Below are 20,966 nucleotides of genomic sequence, written 5' to 3' on the forward strand. Positions count from 1 at the left end.
AAAAAAAAAAGCATGGTTTGTTAAATCATTCCTCCTCCTGCTGATGTTTTTGGTTTTGAACAATCTCACACCATGGTGAACTTTGAGGCCTACTTAACTACCTAAGAAAGTACAACAATAAATGTAAAATAGTTCAGGTTTGGAAAAAAACAAAAAATCACAACCATTATTTGTATTTTATAGAAAACATTTAATTTATTCATTGATGTACAGATAAACAATACAAACTACTAATTTCTTATAACATGCCTCCATCTGGTGGCCGAGGGAGCTCACTGCAGCAGGTGCATCTTGAAAACATGGTGGCTGCGTGAGAACGCGCAGCATGGAGACGTTCACTTGGTACCGAGAGCTTAAACAAAGAGGACACGTGTGGCATTGCCTCTGCAGAGAAAAGAAGCCAGTTTACGCTGGAGGTCAGTGTGAACGTTTCCTGTGTGAGCTCAGCTGGGACTCATCTGCCCCTCAGCGTTTCTTCCAGGTGAATTTCCGCCGGGCTCCCTCCTGGCCGGGCTTCTTCCTCTCCCTCACTCTCGGGTCAGGGGTCAGCAGACCAGCTGGGAGGAAAAAACAAAAATGACTGAACATACAGGTCGGCCAGATTTGCAGATATTATTTTGCTGTAACAAATATATATATTTATATCTCTGTTAGTACATTTGTTTATGGCAGTCATAACAAAACTGATACATGTATGGTTGGAGAGGCTGGACGATCATGTTAAGTTCTAAGCAAAAATACCACATGCTGCACAATTTATTTAGGTTTCTCAGGGGAAAAAAAACACTTCTGATGCAGAGGTCTCAAAAACTCACGTATTAAATATGATACACTTGGTTCAGAATGGCGTCTTTCCTTCCACTGAGACCATTTCTGATGCATCTCTCAGGTCTTTGCTAGAATTTCTCCTTTTAAGGACATGACTTTCAGATTCTGTTCATCTGATGTACTTTTTTAGGCCTTTCTCTTCTTCTTTTGTCCCGCACTTCTCTAATTTCCTCAGAATTTTAAGGAAACACTGCACACCACGCTGACATGCATCCAAAGAAGAATAAAAAAGCTCCAGGACTATTTTACAAGACAGCTTTTAAAATGAGGCTGAATATAAAGAAACGAGAGGCTGACTCTCCTCAACATTTTTGATTTGTAATTTTTAAGGTGAGTTCAAACCTTAACACCAGCTGCACAACCTGAGGAATGAGCTCTTTTTTTTTTTTAAATCTCAGGCCCTCTGCTACCTCTATCACTTGGTTGTAACTCCAATGACTTAAACAGCCTTTCATCACCAATCTGTGTGACTTCATTCTACATGTAATTGTAAAAGTATGTCAGCAGTTGTGGCTTTTGGACAGGCTGATGTCAGGAGATTAAAAAAAACAAACAAAAATACAACAAAACAAGACGACCCACCTTGTCTCATCGCCTCCCTCTCTCCCTCAGACAGGAAGCTGAGCAGCGCACGAGAAATGGCGAGTCTGAGCGCCCCCGCCTGGCTCGACCTGCCCCCGCCGCTCACCGTACACTCCAAGTTGAAGCGGCCCAGCGTGCCCAAGAACTGAAGCGGGAACATCAGCTGCTCTCTGAGAGGTATTTTTAAAAAAAAAAAAAAAAAAAAAAAAAAAAAAAGAGAGAAAGGAGGAGAGAGAGAGAAGAAAATGACCAAGAGATAATAAGGTGAAAGAATGAAACGTGGCTGAATGGGCAGACCAGGGGTGTGCACTATTTAACAGATAGCGGTATCAACGGCGGAGGCTTAGCTAATTTAATGTCTGGTTGGGTGACTTTTCAGACAAGCGTAGAGGATCCCGGCGCTGTGAAATGCTTTCTTTTACAATCTCACCACCACATATAACAGAGTAACTTCTGACTCAGCAGGAAGAGGATAAGGGTGTGAGTGTGTGTGTGTGAGAAAAAGAAAGTGTCTGTGTTCTGGATGGCGTCTCAGGCTGAATGGCCCATGGCTGCTGACAAAGTCAATTGTCACCTCTCTGCTCCAATTACAGCCCCGTCCTCACACTGCGTGACAACACCAGCTCTGGACATTCACACACACACACACACACACACACACACACACACACACACACACACACACACACACACACACACACACACACACACACACTTATACTGACACACAATCACTCAACTGTGTAATTAACTTACTACAAGGAGATAAATAAAAAACGAGGCGATGCTGTGAAGAGTGAAAAAGCTGCTTTTTAATTTTTTTTTTTTTCTTGGGGTGGGTGGGTGAGGGGGCGGCATGCAGAGTAAAACACATCACGTCCTGCATTTTAAGGAAAACGGTATCTGTGAATGAAGCAGCAGAGAGGCTGTGAGCTGGAAAAGTTTATTTGCTCCGAGTGGAAACACTCGTGCTGCTCTCCTACCTGTCCTGTAACACGGGGAAGTAGTGGACGTAGTCCTTGCCGTTGATGGTGACGCATCCTGAGCCGCAGTCTCGAAGGATGACCGATGAGTTCGATGTCTTTCTCCGACCTGAGAATGAATGAGTGTCTAATTAGCCATTGATCAAGTTTTTTATGTTACAGTTGAACTCCAGGAAGTCAGAACTGCAGGAGGTGGTCAGATATTTGTAATTTCAGGACCACTTGCCTCCATACACTCCCATGTTAACTTTATAACTTCATATTACATATTAACATGTTTACAGCCTGCTACAAAAAACAGTTTTGGCCTCTGCAGCTATTTTACCCCCTCATAACAGCTCTACAGAGGTACCCACTTGAATATTATTAAGGCTCACAGTGAGCACTGTGGCTGCTTAGAGCGACGGATGTCCCAAAATAAGCAGCTAATCTGCATCACTGAACTGGAGCTCTCCACCATATTTGTGCTGTTGGTGCCTCTTGGTCCACTTTTATTGGATCATCTGACTAAAATTATGGCTTGCTGTGCGGTACAGACCATTCAAGAAGTTTGAGTGAATCTAGTGATTTATCAGTCAGCTAATTAGCATTAATCAGCAGGTGCCTGTGCGTTGCACCAGTACAGTTTCTTACCAATCAAGATTACTAAACTAAGCTGATAATTTGGCACTTGACCCTCTCATCAGAATCCCCAACATGGCGGCAGCTAAAAACACCAACACTGAAGATTCACTGAGACAAGAAAGCAACATACAGTACATGCATGGTGACCTTTAGAATGACCTTTAGAAGTTGCCCCACCCACAGATCCAAAAAAGCCACATTACGGTGATCTACTGCATTTCTCCCTAGAGCCCAGCTGAGGGAGCTCAGACAGGTTACATGATAAGTACCACTTAAAGACATTTTATCTAAATGCACCGCTGCCTGTGACCCTACCCTCTGCAGTGCTGAAGGCCACGCCGTTTTCATCCTTCTCCAGCGGCGGCACCATCTGCTTCATGGACTGAGCCTCCAGCTGCCGACGGTATCGCAGGACGAACTGCTCCTCCGTGTTGCTGCACGGCATGGCGAGCATGCGCTCCATCAGTTTGATGAAACGGTCGTACTGAAGGCAAACACATACACGTGTCACATTCTGCTCAAATCAAACTCCTGCGTGCGGAGGATGTGCAGGGTGGGGTTAGAGGAAGATCAATGAAACCTACATCATGAGCAGAGATGGTCTCCACCAATAACAGCTCCAGCTCGTCCTTTGTCAGCCACCTGCTCGCGCCAAGAGAGCTGATGGAAACAGGAAAGGCTCTAAAATAAACAATCAAAATAACTTGAAAGACTTTCTTTGCACTCTTCCTCTGCTTACATCAGCTTGGCGTCCTGGGAGAAGAGTCCTTTGGCCCTCAGACGATCTTGGTGCTTCTCTATGCTCAGGATTTTACCGTACAGTTCCTAAAACCGTGAAAGCATTCAGAGTGAGTTGTTTAAGCTGCAAAAAGAAACGCAATCTTATAGAACACAAATCGAGACAGGGAACAGGATTTAAAGGGGAACATGACTCTGCCCCCCCCTCCTTAGAGCAGGAGCTGCCATGCACAGCGAGCTACCCCTGTGCCTTGTGAGGTAGAAATCTTCCACGTGTGGCCCGTCGCAGTCAGATTCAGCCCACATTAACACTGGTGTGGGGTTTAAAAATCCAACCAAAGCTCTTGACAACATGTATATTCAGTGAGAGGAAATGGCCAACAACTGTCAACAGAAGAGGAGAAACAGAAGGGGGAGTTTGGATAAAAACTGGGGTATGGTAAATGGATCTGTTTTCTAGTAGACCAGAAACTCAGTGAGCACAGTACATAGTTTTGAAACACTTTTGTTATCCATTTTATAGTCTGAACAGCTAATGAGTGATGGAAACGGAGTAATCTGCCTCCAAGCCCTTTCTTCTGTTTTAGAAGTAAATGAATCAATCGGCTTTGCCGTTTTGATCTTCTCTAACGAGGCGAAAAGAACCCAGAACTTTCATTTCCAGGAACCCTTTTCTCCTCCAGTCACAGTTGTTTTTATTCCTTGTGGTAAAGTCTAAAGAGCCAGAAGGATTAGGAAAACGAGCGCAGGATGTTATTGAATATAGCTGCCGGTCTGTCTCTTCTCTGTGGCCACAGACGACAGGACAAACTTTACTGTTTGGCTGAATCCACACAGATTTTGGAAATGCTGCATCTTCTGTCAGAGGTGTCAGCGTTCATTCATAAAATCCCATTTGATTCCTCTTATTTGCTGCTCTTTTGGTTTATGGTTACTGATAGTTTCTGCACTAAACCCACAGGCTGTTTTAAAAAGATGGCTCTAGCTACCTTGACATCACCCACTGGTTTGATAAGTTCCACCCTGAAGCCCTGAGGTCAGCATTTTGGTGTCACCATCTTAGCTGACTTGACCTACACTCCGATTCTTCCTCCTTTCTGACTCTGAGGACTCTAATTTTCAAAATAAACATCATACTGCATTAAATGAAACTTGAAACCAACAATTGAGATAAATTCATTAGGAAAGCATCTACTGAGGTCATAACTGAAGTGAGAAGCAGGCTCATTTTCACACAACCAGAGTCGCCATCCTTTGCTGATGATTAAAAAGAATGCAGGTTTAAGACACTTCAGCATCAAACTGCACGTTGTCGTTAAGTGACTTTGAATGTGGCATAGTTGTTGGTGCCAGATGGGCAGGTCTGAGTGTTTCAGAAACTGCTGATCTGCTGGGATTTTCCCACACAACCATCTCACAAAATATCCAGTGAGCAGCAGTTTTTTGGGAGAAAATGCCTTGTTGAATGGCCAGACTGCTTCAAGCTGACAGGAAGGCAACAGCAACTGAAATGACCGGTTGTTAAATGCAACGATATGCAGAAGAGCACCTCTGAATGCACAGCAAGTCAAACCTTGAAGCAGATGGGTTACAGCAGCAGAAGACCACACTAGGTGCCACTGGCTCACTAAAACTGAACAATTAAAGACTGGAAAAACATCGCCTGATCTATTAGTCTCAATTTATGATGCAACATTTAGGCAGGGTAAGAATTTGATGGAAACAACGTGAAAATGTAGATCCATCTGCCTTTTATCAACGATTCAGGTTGCTGGTGGTGTAGTGGTGTCGGGGATTGGGCCCCTTAATACCAACTGAGCATCATTTACTCCAGGGTTCTAACCAGCGGCTGAACGCCTGGTGATGCGCCATGCTGAGGTCGTCTTGCGCTGGGCTGAGAATTTCACTGGTTTGTTGTTTTATCGTTGCAATTAGCAAGCGGGCGAGCACTAGTTGTGGGCTGATCGATCCAAATACCGATAATATCGATACCAATGTTGGTATTGATATCGATCAATACCAGTGTAATGAGATCGATACTTTAGCTTCAGTTTCTCTCCTGTATGCAGTGCTGCGGTTTCATTAAAGATGCGAGCTGACTGTTTAAGTGCTGCTCCTGTCACAGCACAGAGCACGCACACTTTGCTCCTCCCCCTCCCCACAGTGTTTGAACGTTATACCATCACGTGACACATAACATATTTTACTTGGGAATAAAAGGAATCTGCTTTTATAATGTTCTGGAGTGATAATTTTGTACAGCTTGTTTATTTAAGAAAAAATCCAGAAAATTAGTCAATGAAGGTATATTTTTTATTACATTTTGTATTATACTTTCTGAATACTCTACCTGAAAATATTTTTTTAATTTGTTCTTGAGTGACCATTTTGTACACTTTATTAAAGAAAAAAAAAATCCAGACATCATAATGTATGGGGAAAATAGTTTTGTTACTGTTCTAATGTTTCAGAACAAAAACTTTTATTTTGATAAAATATTTTCTGTTTACCTATAAACTGTGCCCAATTCTATCCTGGGTTTTAACTAATTAATGAGCCAAAGGGGGGAAAAAAACAAAAAAAACAAATCACAAAACACTTAAACATCACGGAAATTCTTCATAATTATTAAAAAGTATTGGTATCAGTATCGGTGATACTGGCCCTGTATTTACTTGGTATCGGATTGATACCAAATCTTGCAGTTTCGCACCCGTGCATCTTATTTTAGAGCAGCTTAACACAGACCAGAAGGATTCACACTCCCTATCGGCATCAAATCACACGGTCCAATCACATTCAGGTGCCTTCAATGACCCGTAGGACCAACCATTATCACAGAATATTAAATACATAATATTATCCAACTGTTCATGTCACTGAATTAGCAAGCTAGCACTGCATTTAGGGTTTAGCATTAGCTAACGTGCCGGGCTGGAAGTTTTTTTGTGTCTAGAACTCTATGCCTGAATATATTGTTGCTGACCCATCCCTTTATGCCCACAGTGTACTGATCTTCTGATGGCTGCTTTCAACAGGACAACACACCATGTCACAAAACTCAAATGATCTCAAACTGGTTTCTTAAACGTGGCAATGAGGTCACTGCACTCAGACGACCTCCACAGTCACCAGATCTCAGTCCAATAGAGCACCTTTGAGATGTGGTGGAATGAGAGATTCACATCATGGATTTGCTGTGTGATGCCGTCATGTCAACATGGACCAAACTCTCAGAGAAATGTTTCCAGCACCTCGAATCTGTGCCATGAAGAATTAAAGCAGCTCTGAAGGTAAAAGGGGTCCAACCCAATAGTATTAAGGTGTACCTAATAAAGTGTCTGGCCAGTGTAATGTCAGTTAAGGATTTTGTTGAAGACCATAAAGGTTCAAGATTTTTGGTTGTGCTTATTTATTTTTTGGCAACACTTCACAAACTGAATGTGAAGGCTGACATCTTTAGGCAACTACAAATGAACTAAAACTGAAAAACTGAAAACTAAAAATAACGACAAATAGATTAAAACTAAACAGTTTAAAAAAGATAAACTAAAAACGAGCGAAACCACTCTGGCTTTTCAATTTCTGTTTTCAGTTTAGCTTCAGTCAGCTGTGAAGTAATTCGTTCATGTACTCTGTGGTACACGGACCTCGGTACCTGTACTGTACACGGTTCAAGCAAAGCTGGAAGGAAACCTCCTGGAGCAAAAAACATTAAATAAGTGACAGGACACTTTCACTCATCGCTGCATCAACCTGAGGGGAGTGTGTCATGGCAATGGACACAGACAGACAGACAGACAGACAGACACGAGGGATTGAGGGGGAGCAGGAGAGGGTGGGCATGCTGGTCACGTCCCCGAGGCAGACACCCCCACCTTAGCCACCCAGCGCCTGGGTGAGAACTCATTTCCCCGTCAATTATTCACCAGATGTTTGTTTAATTCCTTCTTGATAGAGTGTGCCTAATCCGCTGCCACTCTGACCAGCGACAGAGGGGTACAGGAGGAGGAGGAGGAGAGAAAAAAATAAAGCAAACATCAAGCAAAAACCAATTTGTGAAAAAAAAAAATAGTGTAATAGAAAAATCAGGAAAAAAGAAGGTGGGAAGAGAGGGCGGCTTGAGTTACATGTGTGCAAACACCGGCTGCTACAATGGCGAGGAATAATTCGCATGGATTGGCGGGATGAAAGGAGAGGAGGAGAGGGCCAGTATCTGGATACATTTAAGTGGAGGATGTTACAGAAACACACAGCTAGAACTCCACTCTTTCTAGTCAATAAACGCTCTTTAAATGCACGTTCGGAGCCCTGGCTATGAGGATGAGGCCTACGGTGAAGCGTTAACACCGAGTATTTATCCGGTTTCATGTGGAAGAGGAAAATGTGTGGTTTTTGGGATCCCTGGAGTTGTGGCCATAAAGGGTTCAGTGGAGCAGCGGGCAGGTTAAACGCGCTGAGAGGAGAGCAGCCGAGCAGGAAGGCTGCTTTACACGCCACTGCCCCCTCCTGGCGACACTCCTGGGCCTCGTGAGACAGAAAGACTGTGAGTAACAAACACAAAAGGAAAAGGAAGAAAAAAAAATCTTGGAAAGGGCACGGGATGGGAAGGACAGGAAAGAAAAGAAGGAGAAAGACGACGAGTGACTGCGATCATGCAGACAGGCAGCTCGAGCTCTCAGACATGTCTGACATACCTATTTAAACCCACAGCAGGAGGTGCAGATTACAGCTGCAGGGCACAATGGTGTGGGTGTGTGTGTGTGTGTGTGTGTGTGTGTGTGTTGGGGGGGACGACCAATATTCACATAATATCCATCCCCCTCTCTCTCCTTCACTGTGTTGCAGATACAAACAGACAGAAGGAGAAGTGTGAATGGTGTGGTTGCTCCCCAGCCCTCCCTGGAGGGACTCATCGCCCCCTCATCTTCCTCTTCATCCCTCCCCTCATCGCCCCGCCCCGCTTCCCTCCAAATCCCTGAGGAGGAGTTCCTCCCCGTGGCGGGACAAAGCCTGACAACCAGACCTCAAATGGGATTCCAAACCTGGACACAGAAAACCCCCCCACACCATTTATTCCTCCCCAGTTTTAAAACCGTGTTTGTATCTCAAACGGCTGTGTTGCTGTTGCACAGGACAAAATGCATCACTGAACATTCACTCTCTTAATGCAGGATCTTTATCTACTACGACACTCACGATCAGATCTAACAAAATCTAGGGCCTCCACAGTCGCTCGGCAAGTGGAAGGTTGCTGGTTCAATTCCAGCCAGAGACACAAATCCCCTCTGGGGTTACGTCAGGAAGGCTAAAAAGAAAAACTCTGCCAAATCAAACATGTGGAGCCGCCCGCTATAGGGGACGCCTTGTGACAAGGGAGTGGCCGAAAGCAGCTTTTAATAATCTGACAAAATAATACGCAAAAGTTAAAAATAATGGCTGTGATAAAGTTTCTCTCGTTAAACGAATAAAATAAGTCCAGTCTGGTGTGTTTATTAAGTGTTTCTGTACCAATCCAGACAGCAGGCCTGGGGAGGTTAAGCCGATCCCAAACCACCATCTGAGCATCTCATTTATACAGACACACGAGAGGACGAGGGGGAAGACTATCAGTACATATGTAAGTGCTAAATGGTGACAAAAGCTTTAAGATCAAGGGTCTGAAAGGCAACACTGAGGCGCTCAGGATCAGAGACCCGACTGCCTTCTGTTTACAGTGACTGGGTGCTGCTGCTCGCTGAACTGTGCACCTATGCGCTTATTCAAAGGAAAGCTGCTAAAAAGATACGAAAAGTTGCAAAACCCAGTGATGAATTTGCCAAGTTTGCAACAACGAGGTGAACTCCAGCACGATGTCAAGTTGCAGAAGTGAAATGATAAACATCTCCGCATGAAGAAAATAGAGTCTGTAATTACCTTAAACAATAAACCGCTGCGGGTGGGCTTGTGTCTGATTACATAACTGCGACTTCGTGTAAGGAAATCACCACAGACTTGAATTAAAGATAATGTCTGTCTGTGCTGTGATTTTGGCTGTATTTAAATGTAAAATAATCACTGAGATACAAAGTTAGGCACAACAAAAGGTCTTTTACTTTTCTTTTCTCACACAGAGCGCAGCCTCTTTTTTTTCTTTTTTTGGGGGGGGGGGGGGGGGGGGGGGGGGTGTCAAAGAGGGGTAAAAAAAATCTCCAAAGGGGTGTGAAAGTACAAACAACCACTTTTGCAAAGTTACTGTTGGAGCCAGCAGGAATAACAGGTAACTGCGGTTCACCAGCTTTAATAAAAATAAACTCCTCCACCTCATGTTTTTTATTTTTGAAGATGCTTTTGTTTTTGAGGTTTTACAGCCGGGTGATATCCATCTATAGAGACAGATATACATTCATTACTTTCAGATTATGGTCAGGAAAATGCATTTGTGGGTTGAGCAGCAGAGCTGAGTATGTGGGTTGCGCCCATAAAAAACTTGCAAAATCGCCACCAATGCCAAACAGCTTATTCTGCTCTTGTTTGGCGTCGTTTATTGGATTGGATGATTGAAGTCTGAAGAAACAAGACATATTGGCAATTTAACAATTTATTAATTCTAATACTGTGGGGTCTTTCCCTTACAGTAAAAAGCAGATTGGGGCATCTAATGCTGTGATTTGGTCTTATATCGATTACCTGAGTGGAATTATTGCTCTCTGTCTCAAACAGTGGTGGTGGAACAATTCAATAATAACTTGAAGTTGCAACCACGCCAAATGTCAACTTTCTTTATGTTGTTTTCTGCAATTACCACACCTCCACACTCGCACACACCCTACACCACTGACCTTACTGATATGAACACCTCATTAGCTCTAAGTTTGCTTAATAACTTACTTTCAGCCAAAACAGCTGCCACCCTTTTTGCCGTGGCCAGATTGCGACACCATGTTAGAAAAGCATGCATGTCAACTGATGACAAACTTTATTAACATACAGAATCGACACACTAAGACAGAGTATGGGCAGTCCAGATAGAAGTAGCCACAGTGACATCACCCATTGGTTGGCGAAGTCCTACTGTGACGCCTCAACCTCAGAGATTTCACAGGCGTGAACTGTGGTGAGTGAGGGACAGATCTGACTATGAAACCGAGCACACTGCACACTAATTGGCTAACAACTTGTGATTGGCAAGTCATTAGACAATAATGCTTCTCTTCAAAACGCACAAAACAGGCCTAACGTTTCACTATAATCCAAAACCAGCCCCATAAAGCTACCAGGAAAGTGTTTACTGAGGTCGCAGGGTGAGGGAGCCGATGGCTGTCGTCCCACAGCCCCGTCTTTTTTGAAACCACGCAAGTCGCCCCCTAGTGGCTATCAGAAAGAATACAGATTTAAGGAACATCCCTGCTGGCTTCACCTTTCAGATGGGGGCTATGTCCATACATTCCCGGGTATTTTTTAAAACACGGATTTTTCCGAGTTCATTTTGAAACATATCTCTGTCCACATAAAGATGCAAAAAAAAAAAAAAAAGATTTGAAGCGCTATCAAGAGTGCGCCAAAGCAACAGGTCATGATATAACCCTAACTGTGAAGAAATGTTGGTTATTCAAGAGCCCACAAACAACACAGTGCACAGTCTGACACCAACCAAAGGAGATAAAGGTGTGCGTCGTTGACACTGTGAGTTTTTCAAAATCTCAGTTCTGAGTGATCCAAAAACGGCATTTACATGTGGGCGAAAGGACAAAATGATGGAAAAAACGTTACCACGATTACCAAAATACTGGGAAATTCCACATAAAACTCAAACTAACCAACCAATCGAGACAGCAGTACGCAAACAACTCCCTTGTTTTGTGAGGTGGCACCTGGGGGAATTAACAGCTGTACTTCCTTGCTGGAAAACGCCATCCGATGGCAGGCAGAGCAGGAAAAATGTTCTAAATATTAAAAAAAAAAGCTTGGAGAAAATACTTAAGTTGACAAAGTTTCCCCAACAACTGCATCAGCTGACAAGAAGCCAACTGCATTTAGCCTATAAAACTACATCTCATAGCATGATATGCTCTATATTGTGCATTGCAATATGGCCTAGAAGAATTGAGGGTTTTTTTTGTCCTTATCCAGTCCTGCAGGGTTTTGAGCCATTAGAAGCAAAGAGCCTGGTAAAACATTAAAACTACCTTTTTTATGCAGCTTGAAAAGCCAAAAAACATTCATGCAGAGTCATTAAAAAAAGATCTTCAGCTACAAGAAGAACAGGAGGTACTGTAGGAGACGGTTTAGCCCCCACAGAACCGAGATCTTGAACTGGGAGCACAGGAAGCAGATTGGTTTCTATGCCAAAGCAAAAACATAAAAAAAAAAAACTGATGGTAATATGTTTATATATGCAATTTCATGTTATACAGATAAACCTTCTGTATGAGAGATGAAGGATGGGTGGAGCAGGTGAAAATAAGCCTCCATCTCTGCAGCAGGTTCTCCCCCGAGATCCGCACGTTAAGCTGGACTACCTCTGACCTCCTGCTCGTCTCACCTCCCTCTAATCTCCCACCTCTCCCTCACCCCGCTGCGTGAAAAAGAGGATCTGACTCCGCCGCTCCTCGGGGACGGCGCCGTCTTCTTTCAACTCACTCTGTCTGAATAGGATATGACCCGAGGGTGCAGGAGGCAGGGGAAGGAGCAGGTGAGGAAGAGCTGGGGATTTGAGCTGGGATGAAGGTTTACCTGACAGCACTGCTCACTGCTCCAGCTGTACAGCTGTACTCACATGCATGAGGGAGTAGTAGGACTGTTTGCCGGTGTAAAACAGGAAGTGAAAGGGCCGCCTGTCTGCTCCCCACTGGACAGCTTTATGGAGAGGAAAGCAAATCAGCTCTGGAAACACTCAGTTAAAAAAAAACTGCAATCAGGAGCACATTTCACATACCTCTCTGCTTGGGAAATATTTCATCAGGATGCTGGAAATAAAAACAGATTTGTTTAAAACTGAACCTCTCACATCAAATTTCATCATCCAATCAGAGGCTGATGTTTAACATATCAAACATAAAAGTGTAAACTGAAAACATGACTTAAATTAACCAAATTAAGCACACACAAGAACCCTGACGTGCATGTCTATTTTAGCATTAGCATGTTTCAGTTTGAGCTGACATACTGGACTTCTCTGAGAAGCACAACTATCAACCACTAAAACAAATTTTCCTGTTCAGGAATGCAGCTAAATAACTAATCTGGCATCAGTGTACGGACTCTCAGATGTCAACAAATTCCTGAAAGGAATTGCAAATCTGCTGGAATGGATGTGAGGTAATGTACAGTGAATGCTGGCAGCAGCGTCGGTCACTTGCGTAGTTTATGTCGTAGCCTCTACAAAGCTTCACCGCAGGCGTCTAAACTCGGCATGACTCAGACTGAATGCAACGTGCCGGCAAACTTCACTGATCCGAATTGGACCACAATTCTTTTCTATGGTGACAGATCGCCATGCGACTGAAAGTCAAAATCAATCGCTGAATGTGACAATTCAGTGCAATCACCGTGCAAACACTGATTTTTCCCTATCTGCATGAAGGTTGTCAGCCTATTTTTACTCTATTAGTGATCACAGAGGTAACACAGGAGGTAGAGCGGGTCGTCTGCTAATCGGAAGGTTGGCGGTTCGACCCCTGGCTGCTCCAGTCTGCCTGCCAAAGTATCCTTGGAAGAGATACCGAATCCCAGAGTCGCTCTCCGATGGAGGTTTGAATGTGTGTGAGTGCTAGACAGAAAGCACTTCGGTGTAGAAACAAGTTCTTGTGTGAATGGATGTGAATGTGTGAATGAGGCATGTTGCATAAAGCACTTTGAGTGCTCAAGTGGAGCAGAAAAGTGCTTTAAAAGAACCAGTCCATTTACCATTTACACAGTGAGTACTTCTCCCTAAAAATCTGCCCTGATATAAATACATGTTGGGGTCTCCCATGGTGGTGGGTCCATTTTTCCTGTGGTGGAAAACATCATCATGTTCCAAAAATCCAGCAGGAACTACTGACTTCTCAAAAATAAAAAAGAGCTCTGTATGATGGTAGATCAGGCGGGGTCGAGAGTATACGTTAGGACAGCAGCTGCCAGTGTTTTTGGGTCATGACCTTTTTAAATCTTTGTTGATGTTTAATGGAAGATTGTAATAGGAGTCAATAATCTGAGGCCTAAACTTTTGCAGATTGAACCTTTGAGACTGAGTCATGAAGTCTTACCTTCATGAGGGGCCGAGCTTTCTTCTCAAATAGGCCGGATGGGAAGAGGTAGGCGATGCTTTTCTGTGGACGAGAGAGAGAGAGAGAGAGAGAGAGAGAGAGAGAGCGAGAGAGAGAGAGAGAGAGAGAGAATATTAATAAATAAATAAAGATGGCAGTTTGAGAGATGATGGCAGATTATGACAATGCTGACATGTCCGCACAACAGAGGTCACACCAACAAAGTGACAGAGGCGCAAGCTGCTTGCGGGTTCAAGGAAAGGCGAGCGAGATCTGTGTGTGTGTGTGTGTGTGTGTGTGTGTGTGTGTGTGTGTGTGTGTGTGTGTGTGTGTGTGTGTGTGTGTGTGTGTGTGGGGAGTTAGAGGAGAAAACAAGCAGAAAAAGGCACAAGTTCCAGGCTTTCTTGACAGCGAGCAGAGGACACTGTGGACGTCTAACAGTTCACTCCGAGTTCATCCCCTGCTCTGTGTGTGTGTGTGTGTGTGTGTGTGTGTGTGTGTGTGTGTGCACGTGTTGGTGTTATTAGCAGGGCTACAGATGGCACTGGAAATGTGTGTATGAGGGAAGAAAGGCCCGCCATCCTCATCAAGACAGCCTGCTCATCTCTCTCCCTCTTCATCCCACCATCTCTCCACTCCTCTTCCTCCTCTCCTGCTCTCTCTGTCGGTTCAATTAGTGAGGCAGCAGGTGCTGCAGGGAGGGAGCAGGTTGCTGCCTTTAAGGTTGTCAAAACGACGGAAAGCAGGAAGAAAAAGGGGGCCGGTCGAGAGAAATGTCTGCGTGAAGGGTGTGAGAGGCAGGAAGAGGAAGACAACTGAGGAAAAGTAAAAGGGTAACAAAAAAGAAAGGAGGAAAAAGGGAAAGACGGGGAACAGATGAAGACGCACCTGTGCATCCCCGGAGAGTTGACAGAATATGGAAGAGATCCCTGAGGGGACAAGATGGAGTGACGGAGGGGAAAAGGCAGCCTAACAGAGCCATGGTGCACAGAGATTTTTTTTTTCCTTTACAAATTTCACAGCGAAATAAGAAGCTGTAACAGGACAGGAGACTACAGCAGGGCAAAAAAAAAAAAAAAAAAAAAAAAAAGAACAGTGAAGCTGAGTCAAGTTATTTTAAACCTACAAAACCACGAGGCAGAAATTCAAAACTTCCAAATTTCTGAGAGTGCTGAAACTGTTACAGGGTTTTTCCTGCTTAGAGGGCAGAGGCTTTAGTCAGAGCTGCAATCAGATTTATGTATTTTAAACACTTTTTTTTAAATAAGAACATTTGCAAGTTGCAGTTTCTGAAAAGTGAAGATGTGGCCCTTTTTATTTGTTTTAGACCTCTTTGATCTCAAAATATCCATTTTTGAACCATAGACTGTATACAAAAGATGGACTGCATAACATCACCAGTGTTGGGTGTTTTTGGGAGCCAGAAGTGACCATATTTAGAAGAGGAACCAGCTTGGTTAGCTAAACTGTAAGGGTGCAACACAAAGACACAGAGAGCAGGGGTGGGCGCTTCACGCACAGGGAGCTGTTTGCCTATTTTTCAACGATTGCCGCCCAAACCTACACTGCTCTTAAATGACTGTGTGCAACTGTAGCAGCACTATGACATGCTAGCTTCACCTGGTGGAGTTTGCACTGGACCTCATTTCCCTTTATCTTTTGAAATATTATTTGTACAATAGTAGACACTTTACTGGTCATTAGCAGCTCATTGTTTGATATACTGTTGTTCAATAATCACTGGCAAGCACTTGAAGGTACATTACCAGCACCTTTGGGCTATAGCAGTGAGTTACATTCTACCAGAATCCAGTTAAAAATAAGCAAAATATGATTTCAAAATCATGAATAGCTGCACAACCAGTTTACATACAATTCATAGTCAAAAATTGTGTTCATCCCTAAGAAGTCAAAATGGCCATACGCCCAACATTAAGCTTTACCTGTACTCATATGTATGAGTTATAAGAACAATTCACACTGATACAGTTCTTATGAAGGGAGAAACGAGCCACTCAGGCCAAAATTACTTTTTAAAACAAGTTGTAAACATGTCTATTTCTGCTGGGAGTCTATAGGGATTGCCTCGTTTTAGAGGAAGCCTCAAGTGGACATTAGAGGAACTGCAGTTTCTGGCACTTCTGCTGGCCTTGGAGGTTACCGCTTGGTACAAACCAAAGGAAAATGACCAGCAGTGTATCACTTCTGTGATAAAACTAGCTTTCGTGATTGCAGTTTCATTCAGCTGTGCATAATAGACATTTTTATTTAAAAAATGGACTAAAAAAAAAAACAGAAAAAAAAAAGAAGAGGAAACTGACTATTTTGTGAAAGGAGGACAGTGTTAAGAGCCTGGAAAAATCCTGAATATCTTCAACTTCCAGCTTCTGAGAAGTAAAGATTTGCTTTCCTATGAACATTTTAAAGTTTTAAGTCCTGCTTGAAGACAAAAAATTAAATAAAAAACATTAAATACTGTTTAGGATTAAATAGTATTTTTTATTTTTGAGATTTCATACATTAAAAAAACAAACAAACTGATAAATAATAACATCAGGTTAAATAATTAGAAAAGCAAGTTCAGCGGTTTCCTCCTCGTTTAGATGTCACTGCCCTTTACCAAACTCCTGATTACCTTCTTTATCTTTGAGCTACTAAATTTCCTTTGAAATACCTTTTATTACCTTTAAGAAAATCCTATTTTTAAGAAACACAGAAATCTGATTTTATTTGTCTTCATTTATCCTGATACTTTTATGGCTTAATGCTTTACAAAAAAGGTGCACAGAAATAGTTTTTTTTTTTTTAATTTATTCATTATTAGTCTTACAAATAATGCGTGTTTCAGCACTTTATTGGCAGATAACGTGTCTAACTTTGACCCGAGTCCCAGAAAAAGAGAAAAATAAATATTTTTAATATCTTGTGGGGTACTAGAAGTCCAGATATTTCAGTTTTGCTTTTAACAGTCACAAAAGATTTTTTGGGTCTTTGTGGGTCTGTGAGCTGTGTTAATTCCTCCTCCTGGCTGTAAACATCCTTTTGATTTTCCCCGGGTCTTTATCACCGTCACACCTGAAGAGTCTGGACTCCAAACCAATGCGCAGGGATTTCTCAGGTGCCCCACTTTTGCACCTCTCCAGTCCTCCCAAATTTTCCCCTTTCCCTCCACACATCCAAGTTTGGGCTGCTAGCCGTCGCTTCGGCTTTCACAGCCTGGCGCAAACAGCTCTCTTCATTATTTGTGAGGGACACTGGGGACCGGGCGAGGGATGAGTGGCAAATTGAGCTAAATGTTTGGAGAAGCGAGGGCTAATGTATTGCCAAGTTTCGGGTGTGTGTTTAAGGGCGTTGCTAATATCAATGATGCAGTGGATTAGACAGACGCGGCCCCACCTGCCTGCTGCATGTGGAGCCAACCGATGCTAATGATGCTGACAAAGAGGGGAGGCTTTAAACAGATCAGCCAAACATGAAACAAACTTCTGCCTGCAACAACAGCAACGGCTCAGGAGATGTCACGCGTTGGCGTGCCGCCAATACAAGATAACAGCTACAGATCCAACTCAGCATCATCACGGGACCATAGAAACTCAACATTTCTCTTTGCCCTTATTAGAGAGAATGGTGTAGAGCAGACAGGGAAGTGTAAGCGGGAATGACATGCAAAAAACGGCCTACACTGGATTCAAACCTACGATGCTGCATTAAGGAATCTCACCTTGGATCGCCTGTTCAACCCGGACAGCTACACTGGTGCACAGACTCAGCATTTCAGAGACTCTGTTCTTAAAAAGCTCAGCACTATATTTTCTTTTAGGAAACACACTCGAACAGGAGTAAAACGCTTATTTGTTTGGGACTATTTTTAGTGGCGGATTAATCCGCATTTAGAGCGTTTGTGAGTATTTGGGATTGACAGGTTCTATTAACTATATGACTGTGAGGTGATATAAATATGTCATCTGCTTAGTAGATGTGGGCATTTTAATGCCTGGGAAGGAAAAAACAAAAGAAAAACAGACTTTGCATTTTAAATTAATATACTGAACGCGATGGCAGATTGGAGAAGGCCTCAACCGGCCAATCGGCTGTGGCTCCTGGGTACGGGTGTGATCACCTCCGGTGTTTCTGCACCACAACTGTTTACAGTGGAGATTACTTTGGCTTCCTTGGAGATGGCGACAGGAGATGCAGCTAGTACGAAGACACATCGGTAGTGTACCTCAGCATCACAGAGTGTTTTGGCCTTTTATCACAATACACCCTCTGCTGAAGTGGCCCATCACAGGTGGATCAGGCCTGGGTGAGTGTCCTGCGCTCAGCCAGTGTCCTTTTCGTCTGTAACCAATGGCTGCTCCTTTCAGAAATGTTGGCCTGCTCTTTCATAATTCTTCTGTGGGCCAGCCCCCTGATGTAGTCAACTGGGCGCACCATCACCTTCCAGCCTTTGCTTCTGCTGCCAGGTTGGAGTACCGCAGGGTGGATGATGCAATTTTAGATGGAAAGATTGGCCTTTTGTCTAGGGCCACCTACATCTTCCAGCGCATGCCTGCATTCACTATAAACTATGAAACATGCATATATACAAAATAATGGATAGGCACAGCCATTGTGACGTCACCCACTGTTTAGTGAAGTCCGTTATGTAGCTGTCCATCACCACTGTGGTGTGAGTGAGGGGTGGATCTGACTGAGAAACGGCACGATCATTGGCTAACAACTTGTCAATCACCAGTTGTTAGCCAATGAGCATACCTTTGGCAATCCTCCTTTTCCGACACCAAAATTTACAAAACAGACTCAATGTTTGTTTTATTCAGTATGACCTGAAACAAGTGGCTGAGCCTGTAAACTCATCAGGAAATTGTTTACAGAGATTTACCGAGGCCTGTTTTTCCACAGACATATAGATGACCAGAAATCTTAATCAAAAAATGTAGATTTAAGGCACTTAATGCTGTGTCCATCTTTTATACCGTCCATGCAAATAACTTATGAGCTTCTCTTTGTGAAAAAACCAAACATTAATATAATCAGCTGCCTCTGCAGTGAATCTCTTAGCCTGCAGGTAGACTCCGTCTTTGGTGGCAGCTGGCAACAATGGTCATCATTCTGCTGTGCAGTTTAAGTGCGATCATTGCCAGCAGCCACACAAAAGGGAAAGGTCTGACAGATGAGACAATGAAGAAGTGGCTGGATGAGCTTGAGGAGCACCACGGTAGCAAGAGAAACACGGAAGAGAGAGAGAGAGAGAAAAAAAAAAGGGGGGGTCTGTGGCTAAATTTAAAAATGAATAAGTGTGGATTTTCTATGTGTGAAATTGTCACGGATAGCGGTGTTCACTCAGATACTACTCAAACACTGCTGCAACATACACTGTTTTCCCAAACGTATTCACCCACCCAAATCATTGAATTCAGGTGTTCTACTCACTTCCATGGCCACAGGTGTATAAACCAACCACCTATGGCATGCAGGCTGCTTCTACAAGCACTTGTGAAAGAATGGGTCACGATTAGGCAAATTGTGCAACCACAGATGCCTCAGCAAAACTCTTTGAGTCAAGTACTTAGGACCCACAGAAGAAGTGTTGAAAATCCCCAGATCTGTGATCCGAAGAGTTTAAATCCTAAAGTTGCCAAGAATCACAGGAAAATGCACAGACACCTGTTCCCTTTGGTAACACAGACTCTTTGCTATAACTACATGTGAACCAACTGTGGTAATACGCATAGCTGCCCATTAAAGGCCCACTTTAAGCCAGGAAAAACCCAGCCTCTCCCTCCTTTTTATTCCTTTAACTCCCATATAAAACATGTCTCTAGGAAAGGCTGAACAATGCATCAAAGCAGCTTGGAGCATCCTGTCTCAGTGTGATGCTGTAAACTAGTCCATGCGAGTGCTGACAGACACTAAAGGATCATATTTTGGCCAGATTAGCTTCCCCTAGTAAGTCCCTGAATCAAAATCTTCCCATCATACCACAGTATCCCTGGCTTACTTGAGTTTCTCCTGTGGAAGCAGCTTCCAGTTTGGGTTAAGATGTCAGACAGCTTCTCTACTTAAAGCTCACTTACATCGATGTCCTCCTGGGTGAAGTTCTCGGGATCTTCTCCCATCATGTTGGCCAGGTGGCGTTTCCCGATTTCAAACTCCTCCACCTGTTTCTGGATGTACTTCAGAGTGAATTTCTCCGGTCCTGTGGCCGCCAGGTTCTTCCTGCGGAGGGCAGAGCTCACACATACCTGCCTGCTCAGCAGCACCTGAAGACAGGTTAAAGGAGCTATTACTGTCAGATAAATATCCGGAGCAGCATTAGAGAACAGCCGAATTACAGTTAGGAGTTCAATAAACTAATGCGAAACACCTCAAAGGCCGTGACATCACCATGAAAGTAAAGGCGACGTGACTGGCCCTGAATTTAAATATCCGTCAGTAGAGTTTGGTTAACAGGCTCTGCTAGAAGCCGCTAACTCAAGGACGACGGTGATTTAGCTGTCAATTAAACATACTCGCGTGCATTAAAAGGTGAAATGACAGGTTAATGTATCACACGATACGTTATTTCTACCTGCAGGCTCACCTGCGTGGTGACTGTGTTTATACTCGAACTGCATTTCGCACATTTTCCCAGAAACGAGCCCACGGTTCGCACACAGGACGCCGCCATCTTTGCTGACAGCGGTGACGTCCGAGGCGGAAGTTGTCTACGTCTACGCGTTAAGCTGTTAAAATAAAATAAAATAAAATAAAGAATTTCTCAGCGGACATAAAACACTAATAACTAATTCATCACTAATTCTCTAATATTTTGATGCTTTTTCGTCTGATTTAAACACTTCCTTTTTAAAAAGTCTTGGTCATCATCATCATCTTGTGTTCTTTCTTTCCTGCTTGACACCATGTCCTGTTTTGTTACTGGTGTCTTTACAGTTTGCGCTTTAAGATACGGAAAAAAATTAAAGAATTGCTCCTGAAA

At 43.4% G+C, this 20,966-nt stretch overlaps 1 protein-coding gene across 2 annotated transcripts; it reads right to left on the reverse strand.

The window, feature by feature from the left end:
- Positions 1-215: 215 nt before the first annotated feature.
- On the reverse strand, positions 216-20,671 carry mrps9 (mitochondrial ribosomal protein S9). 2 transcript variants are annotated; one of them, XM_030749995.1, is made up of 11 exons: positions 20,559-20,666; positions 20,065-20,250; positions 13,985-14,047; positions 12,673-12,703; positions 12,514-12,593; positions 3,757-3,842; positions 3,602-3,677; positions 3,333-3,501; positions 2,394-2,502; positions 1,411-1,580; positions 216-557 (listed from the first exon to the last, which is right to left on the reverse strand). In XM_030749995.1, exons 1-11 carry the CDS (start codon positions 20,655-20,657, stop codon positions 466-468), a joined length of 1,161 nt encoding a protein of 386 aa, XP_030605855.1. In that variant the 5' UTR covers positions 20,658-20,666; the 3' UTR covers positions 216-465. The 2 variants fall into 2 exon arrangements, with proteins under 2 accessions (XP_030605855.1, XP_030605861.1); XM_030750001.1 differs by having other exon boundaries at positions 217-557; positions 20,571-20,671.
- Between the last annotated feature and the right edge of the window lie 295 nt (positions 20,672-20,966).

Source organism: Archocentrus centrarchus, chromosome 2, assembly GCF_007364275.1.
Source record: "Archocentrus centrarchus isolate MPI-CPG fArcCen1 chromosome 2, fArcCen1, whole genome shotgun sequence".
Lineage (NCBI taxonomy): Eukaryota > Metazoa > Chordata > Actinopteri > Cichliformes > Cichlidae > Archocentrus > Archocentrus centrarchus.

Bases quoted from the DNA above. Each gene is read 5' to 3' on its own strand.
- mrps9 (XM_030749995.1), bottom strand. From the start codon at position 20,657: ATGGCGGCGTCCTGTGTGCGAACCGTGGGCTCGTTTCTGGGAAAATGT. The intron at 14,048-20,064 runs GTAAGTGAGCTT...TCTCGTCCACAG, and splicing joins TCACCCAGGAGGACATCGAT to AAAAGCATCGCCTACCTCTT. The intron at 3,843-12,513 runs GTGAGTACAGCT...TCACGGTTTTAG, and splicing joins CCTACTACTCCCTCATGCAT to GAACTGTACGGTAAAATCCT.